The following is a 17,102-nucleotide window of genomic DNA, read 5'->3' on the forward strand; positions in this document are numbered from 1 at the left end:
GCCTCCTTCACACGCTGACCTTCCGGGCGCCGGCGGCCGCAAAGCGCCGCACTTCCTCTTTGCGACGTCGCACGCCCGGAAGCCGGAAGCGCTTGACGGCAGCTTTCCGGTGGTGGGAAAGTGAACGAAGCCAGAATCAAAGCGGCGCAACCTCAGGCAGGTGGGCTGCCTGTGGAAGAGGGAAGGAAGGCGGCTGGCTCGGGCCTGGCTCGGAGGCCAGCGGAGCAGCATCTGCAGGAGCAGGCAGCGGCAGAGAGGGAATGGTGCCCGGAGGCGCCAAGGAGGAGGCGCGGTCCGTCCCTCTCAGGGTTAGTGAATGAGGCTCTCCGTCCGGGCCGGCCCGGGCACTGTGCGCTGCGGGTCTCAGCATGAGTGCGGGCCCCGGCTGTGAGCCCTGCACCAAGCGACCCCGCTGGGGCGCCGCTGCGACTTCGCCTGCCGCCTCGGACTCCCGGAGCTTCCCCGGCAGGCAGAGGCGCGTCCTCGACCCCAAGGACGCTCCCGTGCAGTTCAGGGTCCCACGGTCCTCAGCAGGCTGCATCCCGGGGCGGGCGGGACCGCACCGAGGCAGCGCCACCTCGCTTGGTACGTGGGGAAATAAAAATCTTTGTACTTCACCTCGGACGAAACCTTTTCTTGGTCTCCGAAGACCCAGGGATTCCCACTCACCTCTGTCTGATCTTGTGTGCAGCACTACGATGAGGTTCCCTTTTTGAGCGACCAGGTCTACTAGTGGAGTAGTATGGCCGCATGTTCCCTGTTACGTTCATGGTGACAGAAACCCTGATGAGCAGTTACTCACAGGGCGGGGAATCGCGTAATACTCCACTGTTCGCTTTCCTGGGAAATTATCGGAGGGCTAATTGTATATGTGAGGCTTTGACCTATAGATGTAAGGAAAGCTACAAAGGAGGTCACAATGTCTCTTAGATCAGATTCTGGGGCGGAGAGTGCAGAGCTATTCGTCTTAATTGGCATTATACTTGTCTCTGGCATACAGTGTTGACCAAGAGTAACCTGGCCACTTGACTTCAGACTCTAAAATCTATCAGGAGAGACAATTATAGAAGTCAACATAATATAGGGAAATAGATATTCTCATAGGTCATAGACATATCTTTACCTTATGAATCAGGAGTACCTAACCCAGTCTGTGGGATCAAAGATAATTCTCCAGAAACTGAGATGCTTATTCTGAGAGCTGGAGAATGAGGAGGAAAGAGATACTAGATGAAGAGGATATAAGAAGGTATTTCTGGAGTGCAGCTTATGATAACTGTCAACAGGGGGAGCAATCAGAGGTGGGGATGCAGAGAGGTAAGCAAAGATCAGATCATATTGGGACATATAATGCTAAGGGTTTTGGACGTTTATCTCTAAGGGCAATGAGAAACCATTAAAGAATTTTCCACTGGAGAGTGACTTGTCAGATATATATAGATTAAGATCTATTTATGTACACGTATATGTATATCTTGCTTTTTTATTGCAAGATTTCTGTGGGTGGTGTGTGGAAAATGGAGAATAGATTGAAAGGGAGCAGAAGTGGAGATCCAAGTCTAGTTCAGGAGTTCGTTTAGGTGGGAGATGATGATGTCTTATACCTGTGGTGGGCAGTAGGGAAGAGAAGTGGATTGATTCAGGAGAAATGGGTACTTGGGTTTGTACCTCATAAGATATATGTCTGTGTTTGAGATAAAGATTTGTGAGTTCTTGGCATAAACATGATAAATGATGCTATGAGAATAAACGGCCTCCCTGGTGGTGCAGGGGGTTGAGTGCAGCACTGTGAAGCTGTTCGCATCCTCTGCAGCGTGGGTTTGATCCCAGTAGGGGGAGATACCCACATGGCGTGGCAGACCTCTCCTGTCTCGCCTGCTGCTTCCCTCAGCAGCGTATTCAGCCATTCTGCCTGTTCTGTTCCCCACTCTGTCTCTGGTGGGTCCTGTCACCCTCCCGCACGTCTGGCCTGTACCCAGGTCTTGTATGCGTGAATAAATAAATCTTTTTAAAAAGAGGGAGAGAGTAGAGTAAATCAACTTGTTGAGAAAATAAAGCTAACTTAATAAAGAAATTTAAGGAACCCCAGTATTTAAGAGTAGACGAAGAGAAGCAGAAGCAGCCACAGGTAGGAAGAAAGTCTGGCTTTTGTGTCATGCAGGGAAAAGAACATTTCAAAAACAACTGTAGGGTCAGAGGCCAGGGAGAGGACAAGCAGGCCACTGGTGAATAGTACACTTAATTTTCTCAGGAGTTAGAGACAGTGGGGAGCAAAGCTAAAGTAAATATTGAAAGATGAGGAGGATTTGTTGTATAAATTAAGGGAGGAAAGAATTGTATTCTCAAAAGCAATGGAGTGTGCAAAAGTTGGTAGACAAGAACACAGAATGACAGACATATCAGCTTTGGCTGGGAAGTGGGATAAGGGCTTATGGGTAAACTGAAGTGCCATTTTAAGGACTTTGGACTTCATTCTGTGGTGAATGGAGAGCCACTATAAAGCTTGTAATCAGGGGAATACCATTTGAGTAATATTTTAGAAAAGATGGCTTTAGACAGTGGACTTTGGATTTTCTGACCGCAATGCACAGTACAAATTTCACCTGATACATGACAAGAAATATATTTAACCTGGTAAAAATGCAAGATTTATAAAGGAAACAAATGTTTCATAAAATGATACCCTTGTATGTCCTCACTGGTTGTATTTTCTGATTTTATGCAGAAGAGGAACTCAATTAATAATGGGCTGTACTTCATATGTGTAAATGTTTTCTGTATACCTGGCACAGGACACAAATTAAAATGTTCAAATTTGTGTCAAGTATTGTTCAAATTTTGGAGCATTTTTTGGGAACTTGGTATTTAAATTTTTATGTATAGTTATCCTAGGAGAAACAGGGAAAGGTATTTACTTTAAAATTTGTATTTATTTTCCTGGGCATATTTATTAAATTGATTGCAATTTGAAAATCTGCAAATAGGCAAAACTTAGCATGATAGTTACATCCTGATGGGGAATTTCTGGCAGGGTATGGTTTATCCATTTGTGGTGCTAGAGTTGCTCCCCTTTCCGCCTGTTTTAACTGCCTAGAATTTCTCTCCACACTCCAAAGATGGTCCCTGCATAGGTCAGTGGTAGACAGTGGGAGACTGGGGCTGGCTTGTCACCCATCTCCTTTACTGTTCTTTCAGTAACTGGGCTATCAAATACATCTTCAGACCATTTTCCTCATCGCAAAACTCCAGTTGCCCATTGCGCTTTGATCTCACCACATCCTTCACACACTTTATCTTACTGTTGGAAGAAAAAGATTTTCTTCTGGAGGTGAGATTTTCCTTTGAAGTACAGGTGAAATTTACTGCATTTTGTGCCTTTTGCCTATATCTGTAGTGCCTAATTGAATGATTTGTTCCTTACTGAGTGATACTACTGATAAGGTTATATGTAAATGATGTAACATCAAAATTAAGTAGAACTATTGATCTTAGGAGAGAATACTGTTGTTGAGTTTCTGTTTTGTGAGATAGGAGACTTAATATCTTCTCCCATTGAGCTGCATAACCGTTGGAAGTAGATACTGTGAACCCTACTTTATAAGCAAGGAAATAGGCTCAAAAAGGTGAAGTACTAGTAAAATTGGTAATCATCATTTTATGCTTATTTCAGGAACAAGGGGTAAACACTGAGCATCTTGTGATGTGAAGGAAATCTTTAAAAGCCTGAATTAATGGTGTTGGTAAGAGAATTAGGTCACCTTTTCTCTAAGGCCCCCAGAAAGACCAAGGAATATATTTTTTTAAAGATTTATTTATTGATTGATTGATTGATTGATTTTTTTCATTTATACAAGCACTGGGTACAGTCAGAAGCGCGGGAGGGTGAGAGAATTCACCAGAGTCAGAGCCGGGAGCAGAGCAGGCAGAAGGACCAAAGTACACCGCTGAGGGGAACAAAGGGGAACAGCAGCCCCAGGAGAGGTCTGTGCACCATGTGGGATCCTCCTCCGGTGGCCGGGGAGCAGCTGGGGATTGAACTGGCGCCACAGAGGCTGCGGGCAGCTTCGCAACGCAGCACTAAACCGCTGCGCCACCGGGGAAGTCCAAGAGGAATATTTTTTAGCAGGAAGTATTTATCAATTCCTCTCCTTTTTGCTTCTCCTCTTTCATCCCTTTCTCGGGCTTTAGAAAATATAGTAGGAAGCCTGAAGCTGGACAGAGAATACATTGTCAGAGCTGTAGGAGAGACCTTTCTTCTTCAACTGTTAGGAAACTCTTTGTAGTCTTCTATGAAATGATTTAGAACATATTTTATTTTTTATAATGTTACTATTTAATGTACAAATTAGTACAGATATTTTATTTTTTTTAATAAAGATTTTTATTTATTTATTTATACAAGCACTGGGTACAGTCAGAAGCGCGGGAGGGCGAGAGAATTCACCAGAGCCAGAGAGGGGAGCAGAGCAGGCAGAAGGACCGAAGTACACTGCTGAGGGGAGCAGCGGGCGGCAGGAGAGGTCTGCGCGCCATGTGGGACCCTCCTCCGGTGGCCGGGGAGCAGCCGGGGATCGAACCGGCGCTGCAGAGGCCGCGGGCAGCTTCGCAACCCAGCGCTCAACCGCCGCGCCACCGGGGAGGCCCTATGAAATGATTTAAACAGCTTATAGATTCTATAGACTTGCCACCATACTCCATGTGTTTTATAGGAACCTAATTATTGCATACCATTTAATCCTTACACTTATGGAAAAAGTGTTTTAAATTCTGTACTGATTAAAAAATAATTCTTTTTTGTTCATTTGCTGGTTTGTAATCTGAGGATTTTTGATATTTGCTGTATTTGATATGAAATGGATAAGATGGAACTGTAGAAAACATCTAAGAATGAAGTAGTTCTGACTAAGCTAACTTTTTCTCTGAAAACCAATTTGTTTTATAAGTAGTAATGGTATAAAATCGCTAGAGTAGTGTTGTTTAACAAGAATTATCAAATATGTAATTACTTTTTTGTGAGAGAAATTATGAAAAATGATAATCAGATTTTTAAATTATATGGCAGTTAAATACAGTCATAAATAAACTATTGATTTGCATGTATTTGGGACAGCAACTGTTTTGCTCCTATTACAGTGTTTGAGGAGACATAGGTAAATAAGAATATGTGTATGATTTAAGGTGCCTACATTCTGGAATCACAACTCTTGAGTGTGACTTGACATTTTTTGTTACTCAAGGTTATTCAATAACCTCTGTGATGTGGTACTAGATTCCTTTAACTATATCTTCTGTTGCATTCTTTTAAAATTCTTTGTATTTCCTTGCCACTGGTACATTTGCTTATTGTTTCCCTTTATGTAATTACATGTTTATTTTTCAAGGCATTATTTAAATACCACTTATCAGATTATTCCACTCATTTGCCTAAAGTAGTCCTTTCCTGGAAAATACCTTATTTCTTTATTAGGTTCTCTTTTAATACTAAAACATAATTAAGAACTCATATTTACTGGGCTTATACTAGGCAGGGCTTTAGAGAATTTGCATGGATTATTATTTAATTTAAATCTCATAATAGTCACAGGAAAGGTACTGTTAATTTTTGTTTATATTTGCATGAGATAGAGAAATGACCCTTCAGAAAATCACTTAGGAATTCCGTTGGAGAGCCAGGATTCAAATCCAGATGGTCTGATTCTAGAACCTGTACTCTCGTCCATTTTTAGGCCATACTGACTCTTAGGGACCATTCACTTCTTACTATATTCCAAATGTGTTCTTATTTATATTCCTGTTATATTGCTTGAGTGTTGGAGTGATAATATGTTTAACCCACAGAACCTACATTCATGTATATGCTGCTATAGCTATTTTCTCTTTGAAGGTACATGTGCATCTTCATTAATGTTTTTGGGTTTGTTTTTGTTTTCTTTTACAGTTTTCAAACAAAAGACTATTACCAGTTGGATGGACACTAAAGGAATCAAGACAACTGAGTCAGAAAGGTATAGAGATATGCCCTTATAGAGAAATTAATAGCATGATATATGGATGTTTTATCTTGCTTCATGCTGTTTTGTATTCTTACTTTCCTATTTTTCTTTATCTACATTAATTCATTCTTTCAGTTTATAAATAATAATTTTTCAGAGGCTCCTATGTGTCAGGGACTGCCTTGTTATTTGAGATAGAGAGATGAAAGAGGAGTTGTTTCTGTCTTTAAGATACTTATAGTATCATATGTAATAATAGTCACAAAAAATTAGATTATTACATAATGAGATAGATAGATGCAGCAGTAAAGGTGCAAACAAGGTGAAATGATGTTATTACATCATATAGATTGATATATCAATCAGCTTTACCTTTGTAGGAAAATTTGCATAGGAGGTAAGTGAAGATTAATACTTATAGGGAGGGCAGGTGTTTACCAGGCATACACTTGGGGAAAGGGCATTTTAGGTAGGTGTGCAAAGACATAGAGTTATGAAAAAGCATGCTATATACTCAGGTAACCACAAGTAATTTAATTATCGCTGTGTCAATATGAAAGTGTGGTTGTATGATTTTTTTTTTTTTTTGGTATCATAAGTTCTCTTTCTATTATATCATTAGTTCTTTTTATTCTCTTATAGTTTGCATGGTAAAGAAAACAACAATACAAGAGTAGAATCTATGATGAGTTCTGTACAAAAAGATAACTTTTATCAACATAACATGGAAAAATTAGAAAATGTTTCTCAGCTAAGTCTTGATAAATCACCAGTTGAAAAAGGTACACAGTATTTGAACCAGCATCAGACTGCAGCTATGTGTAAGTGGCAAAATGAAGAGAAACATACAGAACAGCTTTTGGAAAGTGAACCTCCAGTAGTAACTCTGGTACCAGAGCAGTTCAGTAATGCTAATGTTGATCAGTCACCCCAAAATGATGAGCACAGTGACACAGACAGTGAAGAAAGCAGAGATAATCAACAGTTTTTGATACCTGTAAAGCTTGCTAATGCAAAGCAGGCTACGGAAGATGAACAGGCCAGAGAAACCAGAAGTCACCAGAAATGCAGCAAGCCTTGCCATCTTGTTGAAGACTGTGCAGATTGTCAGCCGGAAGAGACAGATGTGGTGCCAGAGAGTCCTTTGTCAGACATTGGGTCTGATGATGTTGGTACTGGACTGAAAAATGCCAACAAATTGAGTAGACAAGAAAGTAATACAGGAAATTCTCCTCCTTTTGAGAAAGAAAGTGAACCCGAGTCACCAATGGATGTAGATAATTCCAAAAATAGTTGTCAGGACTCAGAAGCAGATGAAGAGACAAGTCCAGGTTTTGATGAACAAGAAGATAACAATTCTTCCCAGACAGCAAATAAATCTTTGAGATTCCAAGCAAGAGAAACTGACAATGAATTGAGGAAACGATCTTCTGCTAAGGGAAGTGAAATTAGATTACATTTCCAATTTGAAGGAGGAGAGAGTCGAACTGGTATAAATGATTTAAATGCCAGACTGCCTGGAAGTACTTCAAGTCTGAATGTAGAATGCAGAATTTCCAAACAACATGGGAAAAAGGATTCTAAAATCACAGATCATTTCATGAGAATACCCAAAGTAGAGGACAAAAGGTAATTTTTTTCTATCAGGAATTCTCTCCAATAGTGTAATAAGTTTTATAATTTTGTAAGAGAGTTTAACAAAGTTATGTTTTACACTGAAGCACAGAAATAGTTGTGTCTCTTACGAAGTATTTATGCTAAATTAAAACCTAGACTCAAAATTTTAAACTCTAAAAAGATTAGAAACAGAAAATAAGGAGTAAGTTAATATTGTTAATCAAATTTTTAGTTTCATAAACTTCTTTCTGAAGTTTATGGGAATTATCAGAACCCAAAAGCAGGTTGATAGTGACTAGTGTTTATTTAGCCATTTTCCTACACCATTGTGTCCTGCATTTTCTCTAAGGCTCTGATGGATGGTTAGTGATATTGTAATCATTTCACAAATGAGAAAACCGAGATTTAGCTTAGTGAATTCACTGAAATTACATAAATGAGTGATAATGCTGGGATTTAAATCATAGTCTGATTATAGTTATTCCATATGGAATCTTTTTTTTTATATATATTTTTTTTTAATTTTTTTTTTTTATAGAGGCATGCTTTATTTATTTGTTTGCTGGTTTGTTTGTTTGTTTTGTTTATACATGCACTGGGTACAGTCAGAAGCGCGGGAGGGTGAGAGAATTCACCAGAGCCAGAGCGGGGAGCAGAGCAAGCAGAAGGACCGAAGTACACTGCTGAGGGGAGCAGCGGGCGGCAGGAGAGGTCTGCGCGCCATACGGGACCCTCCTCCGGTAGCCGGGGAGCAGCCGGGGATCGAACCGGCCGCGGGCAGCTTCGCAACCCAGCGCTCAACCGCTGCGCCACCGGGGAGGCCCTCCATATGGAATCTTAAAGTCCATTCTCTCTGATTTCTGTTATCTTTAGTTTTCTAGCACATCTGTCATAATAAGTTTGCTTCATTGGAAATTAACTGTCTAGAGATCTGAGAAGTACCTTATACAGACACACCTTGGAGATATTGTAGGTTTTGGTCTAGACCACTGCAACAAAGCAAATATCACAATAAAACAAGACACATGCATTTTTGTTTCCCAGCACATATAAAACTTATGTTTACACTATATTGTAGTTTATGAGTGTGCATAGCATTATGTCTTAAAGAACAATTTATGTAACTTAATTCAAAATTACTTTATTTCTAAAAAATGATAGCCATCACCTGCGCCTTCAGTTGTGATCCTTTTGCTGGTGGATCTTGCCTTGATGCTGTTGGCTGTTGACTGATCAGGGTGATGGTTGTTGAAAATTGGGGCGGTGGTGGCAATTTCTTCAAATGAGACACAGTGAAGTTTGCCACATTGGTTTACTTTTATGAAATATTTCTCTGTAGCTTGCTTTGCTGTTTGAATAGCATTTTACCCATAGTAGAACTTTTAAAATTGGAGTCATTCCTCTCAAACCCTGCTGCTGTTTTATCAACTAAATCTATGTTATATTCTAAATTTTTTGTTGTCATTTCAACAATATTTATAGCATTTTCACCAGGAATAGATTCCATCTTAAGATAACTGCTTTCTTTGCTGATCCATAAGAACTTCTCATCCCTCTAAGTTTTATCATGACATCAGCAATTCAGCCATATCCTCTGGTTCCACTTCTAATTCTAGTTTTCTTTGCTATTTCTACCACATCTGCAGTTATTTCCTCCACTGAAGTTTTTCACCCCCTCAAAGTCATGCATGAGGGCTGGAATCAACTTCTTCCAAACTCATGTTAATATTTTGGCCTCTTCCCATGGATCATGCATGTTCTTAAAAACATCTGGAATTATGAATACACAGAATTTTTAGTTTACTTTATCTAGACACATCAGAGGAATCATTACGGCAACTATAGTCTTACAAAATGTATTTCTTTTTTTTTTTTTTTTTTATAGAGGCATGTTTTTACTTATTTATTTGTTTGTTTTGTTTATACATGCACTGGGTACAGTCAGAAGCGCGGGAGGGTGAGAGAACTCACCAGAGCCAGAGCGGGGAGCAGAGCAGGCAGAAGGACCGAAGTACACTGCTGAGGGGAGCAGCGGGCGGCAGGAGAGGTCTGCGCGCCATGTGGGACCCTCCTCCGGTGGCCGGGGAGCAGCCGGGGATTGAACTGGCATCGCAGAGGCCGCGCGCAGTTTCGCAACCCAGCGCTCAACTGCTGCGCCACCGGGGAGGCCCCAAAATGTATTTCTTAAATAACAAAACTTGAAAGTTGAAACTACTCCTTCATTCATGGGCAACAGAACAGACAATGTATTAGCAGGCATCAAAGCAACATTAATCTCCTGGTACATCTCATCAGAGCTCTTGGGTAACCATGTTGATTATCAATGATAAGTAATATTTTGAAAGGAATCTTTTTTTCTTAGGTGTTAGTGGTGGACTTCAAATATTCAGTAAACCATGATATAAACAGATATGCTGTCATCCAAACTTCTCTGTTCCATTTATAGATCACAGGCAGAGTAAGTTTACTCTAATTCTTAAGGAACCTAGGATTTTTGGAATGATAAATGAACATTGTCTTCAACTTAAATCCACTGGCTACATTAGCCCTAACATAAGAGTCTGTCATTTGACACTTTATTATTATTTTTTAAAGATTTATTTATTTATTTATCCATTCATTTACTTAATTATACAAGCACTGGGTACAGTCAGAAGTGCGGGAGGGTGAGAGAATTCACCACAGCCAGAGTGGGGAGCAGAGCAGGCAGAAGGACCGAAGTACACTGCTGAGGGGAGCAGCGGGCTGCAGGAGAGGTCTGCGCGCCATGTGGGACCCTCCTCCAGTGGCCGGGGAGCAGCCGGGGATTGAACCGGCGCTGCAGAGGCTGCGGGCAGCTTCGCAACCCAGCGCTCAACCTCTGCGCCACTGGGGAGGCCCTCATTTGACACTTTAAACCATGGCATTGACTTCTCATCTTTAGCTATGAAAGTCCTAGATGGCAGCTTCTTCCAATAGAAGGCTGTATACAGTGAAAGTTTATTGTTCATTATAGTCACCTTCATCAGTTATCTCAACTAGATCTTCTGCATAACTTACTGCAGTTTCTATATCAGCACCTGCTACTTTATCTTGTACTTTTGTATATGAGGAAGGCTTCTTAAATCCCATGAATCAACCTCTACTAGTGTCAAAGTTTTCTTTATTATTTTCCTCACCTTTTTTAATCTTGATAGAATTATCAAGAGTTGAAGGCCTTGCTCTATATTAGGTTTTGGCTTAAGGGATTATTGTGGCTGGTTTGATGTTTATTCAGAGCATACTTTCTCCGTATCAATAATAAGTCTGTTTCCCTTTCTTATCTTTTGTATGTTTGCTGGAGTAACACTTTTAATTTTCTTCAAGAACTTTTCATTTTTTTTTTCACAACTTGGCTGTTTAGTGCAAGAGGCCTACCTTTTGGCCTGTTTTAGCTTTTGACATGCATTCCTCCTCACGAAGCTTAATCATTTCTAGCTTCTGATTTAAAGTAAGAGATGTGAGTCTTCCTTTCACTTGAACAATTAGAAGCCATTGTGGGGTTATGAACTGACATAATTTTATTATTGTCATGTCTTAGAATAGGGGGGCCTGAAGAGAGGGAGCGAGATGGGGGTGCAAACAGTTAGTGGAACAGACAGAACACACATATCATTTATCAGTTAAGTCACTGTCTTTTACTGGTGCAGTTAATGGTGTCCCAAAATAATTAGAATAGTAACATCAAAGATCACTGCTTCACAGATCACCATGATACATATAATATAAGGAAAAGATTTGAAATTTTGTGACACAGAGACATGAAATGAGCACATGCTGTTGGAAAAATTGTGTTATACTTGTTCAAAATAGAAGTGCCAAAAAACTTTTAATTGGTAAAAATGCAATATCTGCAAAGGACAATAATTGGGTAAAATATGGTCCTTTTTTTCAGATGGTGATTTACATGTGTTTAGAGATACCTTCCACAGACTACTAAAAACAGGCTCTTGGGTTTTACTATAAGCTTTGTTAAGTTTTTCTTTTAATTGCAAATACCAAGTAGGAAAGGAAAAGTTTAATAAGATTCTGGGTAAGTTTTGTATTTGTGTATACAAAGGAATATAAGTAGTGATTTTTTTTTTTTTTGACCTTAGAAAAGAACAATGTGAAATCAAACATCAAAGAACAGAAAGGAAGATCCCTAAATACGTTCCACCTCACCTTTCTCCAGATAAGAAATGGCTTGGAACTCCTATTGAAGAAATGAGAAGAATGCCTCGGTGTGGAATTCGGCTGCCTCTCTTGAGACCATCTGCTAATCACACAGTAACTATTCGGGTAGGTTTTACCTCTTATAAAGAGAAGTTGCTTGATTTATTATGATACTTTTTAGTGTGAAAAATAGATTTTCATACAAAAATCCTGTCCTGCATATGTAAAGTACTAAGAAGTCTACAGATGGAGGAATGTAATATTAACTTACTTCATATAGTACTTAATAAATCTGTAAGATGAATCATTGTCAGCTGATGAGAAAATTGACTTTTTCAGTATTTTTAGGGCCACTTACTAATTAATTGACAGTATTACTAAGCTCTCACTATGGGATTAGTCCCTAAAATTTAAGTTGCATATGGTTCAGTATCCTCAAATTGTTCTCCAGTATTGCCTTCTTTTCTGAACTTCAGATTCTTTTAGACATCTCCATCACTGTCCCACAGGTATCTGAAATATAGCATTTCTAAAACAAGTCTCTTTTTTGGTAAAATATACATAATAACTATTTAGGTGTGTGAATAGAATTTTCATAATATTGTGTGAGAGAGAAACCTTATATAAATATTAGATTGATGTAAACTTTCACATCCCTAACTCTTATATAAATATTCATAGTTAATGTAGTTATTAGTCTCAAGAAGTTTAGAGTTTAGTGGGAAAAAGAAAATGTATGCTTGATGGTAACATATGATAATGATCTAATAAAACAAGAGGGAATAAACTAACTGAATATTAAAAAGTTTCTGAAAACTCCTTAGAGGAAATGAAAATTGAGCTGAGCGTTGCATCAGAAGGGATGTTTAATCAGATAGTTTAGTGTAAGATAGGTTGTTAAACATCATTTGGAATCAGTGTAGGCAGAGGAGGGAACCATCATATGATGAGACTCCTATGAATACTTTAGAAAGATAATGTTATTCCCAAGTAGGGACAGGATTTTATGGGGCATGAATGTGTCTGGTAGTAGTTGGAGTTAGGAAGGGGTAAAAGACTCTTGGCAGAAATTGAGGTAAGCAATAATAAAGATCATGGGTCTAGCTGGGATACAGGTAGAATGTACAGGACATGGTGAACTGAAGACTGATTAAATTAGGGAGTGGGACTAGATGAAGAAGACATCTGAGATTTCTTAGCTAGGAGCTGGGCTGTATTTTATAGCATTTGCTGTATTTTATAGCATTTTTCTTCTCTTTCTTCCTTTTTTTTTTTTACATTTTTTTTAAACTTAATCTATTTTTTTAAATAATAAATTTTATTTTTATATTCCCCATACAGTTGCAACCCCCCCTTTCTGATCCCAATCCCTCCCCTCCCGCCCCCCCCCCAAAGTGTCTCTGTTTCATAGTTTTTTGTTGATTCTGATTTTCACTTTCTTATAGTTATTCATTTTCCTGGTCCCTTATTTAAGTTTTCTAGATTCCTGCTATGAGTGAGACCATCCGGTATTTTTCTTTTTCTTTCTGGCTTATTTTGCTGAGCATGATCCCTTCCAGCGCCATCCATGTTGCTGCAAATTGCATGTGTTTATCTTTTTTGAATGCTGAGTAATATTCCATGGTGTATATGTACCACATCTTCTTGATCCAGTCATCTATTTTTGGGCATTTGGGTTGTTTCCAAAGCTTAGCTATTGTAAACAGTGCTGCTATAAACATAGGGGTGCAGGTGTTCATTGGAATTGAAGTTTCTGTGACCGTTGGGTAGATACCTAGGAGTGGAATTGCTGGATCATATGGAAGCTCTATGTTTAGTAGGTCCAGAAATCTCCACACAGCTCTCCATAGTGGTTGGACCAGTTTGCACTCCCACCAACAGTGCAGAAGAGTTCCTTTTTCTCCACACCCTCACCAACATTTGTTGTTGCTAGTTTTTTTAATATGTGCCATTCTCACTGGTGTAAGATGGTATCTCATGGTAGTTTTGATTTGCATTTCCCTGATTACAAGTGATGTTGAACATTTTTTCATATGCCTGTTGGCCATTTGCATTTCCTCTTTAGAGAAGTTTCTTTTTAGCTCTTCTGCCCATTTTTTAACTGGATTATTTTCTTTGTTGTTGTTGAGTCTCATCAGCTCTTTGCAGATTTTTGTGATCAGTCCTTTATCATTAGTGTTGGGTGCAAAAATGTTCTCCCAGTTGGTGGGGTTTCTCTTTGTTTTTGTTATTGTCTCTTTTGCTGTGCAGAAGCTCTTTATTTATTTATTTATTTTTAAAATTTTATTTATTTATTTTTTATAGAGGCATGTTTATTTATTTATTTATTTGTTTGTTTGTTTCTTTGTTTATACATGCACTGGGTACAGTCAGAAGCGTGGGAGGGTGAGAGAATTCACCAGAGCCAGAGCAGGCAGAAGGACCAAAGTACACTGCTGAGGGGAGCAGCGGGCGGCAGGCGAGGTCTGCGCGCCATGTGGAACCCTCCTCCGGTAGCCGGGGAGCAGCTGGGGATCGAACCGGCGCCGCTGAGGTCGCCGGCAGCTTCGCAACCCAGCGCTCAACCACTGCGCCACCAGGGAGGCCCAAGTGCAGAAGCTCTTTAATTTGATGTAGTCCCAGCTGTTTATCTTTGCCTTCACTATCACTGCTTTGGGTGATGTGTCTGTAAAGATGTCTTTGATGTGCAAATCACGTAGTGTTTTGCCTATATTTCCTTCTATATATTTTATGGTTTCAGGTCTTATGTCTAGTTCTTTAATCCATTATGAGTTGATTTTTGTGTATGGTGTGAGGTAGTGGTCAAGCTTCATTCTTTTGCATGTAGCGACCCAGTTTTCCCAGCACCATTTATTGAACAAACTTTCTTTGCTCCAATGCATAGTCTTTGCTCCTTTGTCAAAGATTAGTTGACCATAGATCTGTGGGTTTATTTCTGGATTTTCTATTCGATTCCATTGGTCTGTATGTCTGTTCTTATTCCAATACCATGCAGTTTTGATGATTATGGCTTTGTAGTATAGTTTGAAGTCTGGGAGTGTGATGCCTCCATTCCCTTCTTTTTTTTTCAGGAGAGCTTTGGCTATTCGGGGTTTTTTGTGATTCCATATGAATTTCATCAATAATTGTTCTATTTCTTTGAAGAATGACATTGAAATTTTGATTGGAATAGCATTGAATCTGTATATTGCTTTTGGTAGGATGGCCATTTTAATAATGCTTATTCTTCCAATCCATGAGCAGGGGATGTCTTTCCATTTCTTTGTGTCTTCTTCTATTTCTTTTAACAGTGTTTTATAGTTTTCTTTGTATAGGTCCTTTACCTCTTTTGTTAGATTTATTCCCAAATATTTGATTTTTTTTGTTTCAATAATAAAAGGGATGGTTTTTTTGATTTCTTCTTCTTCAGATTTATTGTTTGTGTATAGGAAAGCTACTGACTTTTGCGTGTTGATTTTGTATCCTGCCACTTTAGTGAACTGATTGATGAGTTGAATTAGTTTTTCTGTGGAGTTTTTGGGGTTCTCTACGTATATTATCATATCATCTGCAAATAGTGATAGTTTGACTTCTTCTTTTCCTATTTGGATTCCTTGTATGTCTTTCTCTTGTCTTATTGCTCTGGCTAGGACTTCCAGTATTATATTGAAAAGCAGTGGTGAGAGTGCACATCCTTGTCTTGTTCCAGATCTTAATGGAATTGCTTTCAGCTTTTCACCATTAAGAATGATACTGGCTCTTGGCTTGTCATAGATGGCCTTTATGATGTTGAGGTTTGTTCCTTGTATCCCAAGAATTTCAAGGGCATTTATCATGAATGGGTGTTGCACTTTGTCGAAAGCTTTCTCAGCATCGATTGATATTATCATATGGTTTTTATATTTCTTTTTGTTGATGTGTTGGATAACGTTGATTGATTTTCGGATGTTAAACCATCCTTGTGTCCCTGGAATGAATCCTACTTGGTCGTGGTGAATTATCTTATGGATACATTGTTGGATTCTGATAGCTAAAATTTTATTGAGGATTTTTGCATCAGTGTTCATTAGGGAGATTGGCCTGTAGTTTTCCTTTTTTGTGTTGTCCTTGTTCGGTTTTGGTATTAGTGTAATATTGGCTTCATAGAACGTGTTTGGTATTGTCCCTTCCTTCTCAATTTTTTGGAAGAGTTTGTGAAGGATAGGCACTAATTCGTCTCTGAATGTTTGGTAGAATTCATTTGTAAATCCATCAGGTCCTGGGCTTTTGTTTTTGGGGAGGTTTTTGATTACCATTTCAATTTCGCTGCTTGTAATTGGTCTGTTTAGGTGTTCTATTTCTTCTTTATCTAGCTTTGGGTGATTGTAGAGTTGTAGGAATTTGTCCATCTCCTCTAGATTGTTAAACTTGTTTCCATATAACTGTTCATAGTAGTTACTGATTATTCTTTTGATTTCTGCTGTGTCCGTTGTGATTTCTCCTCTTTCATTTGTGATCCTGTTTATTTGTGTTTTCTCCCTTTTTTCCTTTGTGAGCCTGGCTAGGGGTTTGTCTATTTTATTGATTTTTTCAAAGAACCAGCTCTTGGTTTCATTGATCTTTTGGATTGTATTTTTAGTTTCAATTTCATTTATTTCTGCTTTGGTTTTTATTATTTCTTTTCTTCTACTGGTTTTGGGGTATTTTTGTTTTTCTTTTTCTAGATCTTTGAGCTTCGAGATTAGGTTGTTTCTTTGTGTTCTTTCTTGTTTCTTGATGTGAGCTTCTATTGCTATATATTTTCCTCTTATTACTGCTTTTGCTGCATCCCATACATTTAGGATATTGGTGTCCTCCTTGTCATTCAATTCAAAGAATTTTTTTTTTTAAATAATAAATTTTATTTTTATATTCCCCCATACAATTGCAAACGCCCCATTCTGACCCCAATCCTTCCCCTCCCGCCCCCCACCCCCCAAAAAATGTCTCTGGTTCATAGTTTTTGTTGATTTTGATTTTCACTTTCTTATATTCATTTTCCTGGTCCCTTATTTAAGTTTTCTAGATTCCTGCCATGAGTGAGACCATCCGGTATTTTTCTTTTTCTTTTTGGCTTATTTCGCTGAGCATGATCTCTTCCAGCGCCATCCATGTTGCTGCAAATTGCATGTGTTTATCTTTTTTGAATGCTGAGTAATATTCCATGGTGTATATGTACCACATCTTCTTGATCCAGTCATCTATTTTTGGGCATTTGGGTTGTTTCCAAAGCTTAGCTATTGTAAACAGTGCTGCTATAAACATAGGGGTGCAGGTGCTCTTTGGAATTGATGTTTCTGTGTCCTTTGGGTAAATACCTAG

The 17,102-nt window shown here is 39.0% G+C and overlaps 1 protein-coding gene across 1 annotated transcript in view; it reads left to right on the forward strand.

Moving 5' to 3' along the window:
* Window positions 1–368: 368 nt before the first annotated feature.
* Window positions 369–17,102, forward strand: part of PARG (poly(ADP-ribose) glycohydrolase) — a gene marked incomplete at both ends in the record, with an annotated part of 115,078 nt that continues 98,344 nt past the window's right edge. The window contains 4 exons of the mRNA XM_084244816.1: window positions 369–585; window positions 5,939–6,005; window positions 6,636–7,622; window positions 11,726–11,909. Coding sequence (XP_084100942.1) covers window positions 369–585; window positions 5,939–6,005; window positions 6,636–7,622; window positions 11,726–11,909 — 1,455 coding nt within the window. The remainder of the gene's footprint in view (window positions 586–5,938; window positions 6,006–6,635; window positions 7,623–11,725; window positions 11,910–17,102) is intronic.

The sequence above is a fragment of the Talpa europaea genome, assembly GCF_964194135.1.
Source record: "Talpa europaea genome assembly, chromosome: 10".
NCBI lineage: Eukaryota > Metazoa > Chordata > Mammalia > Eulipotyphla > Talpidae > Talpa > Talpa europaea.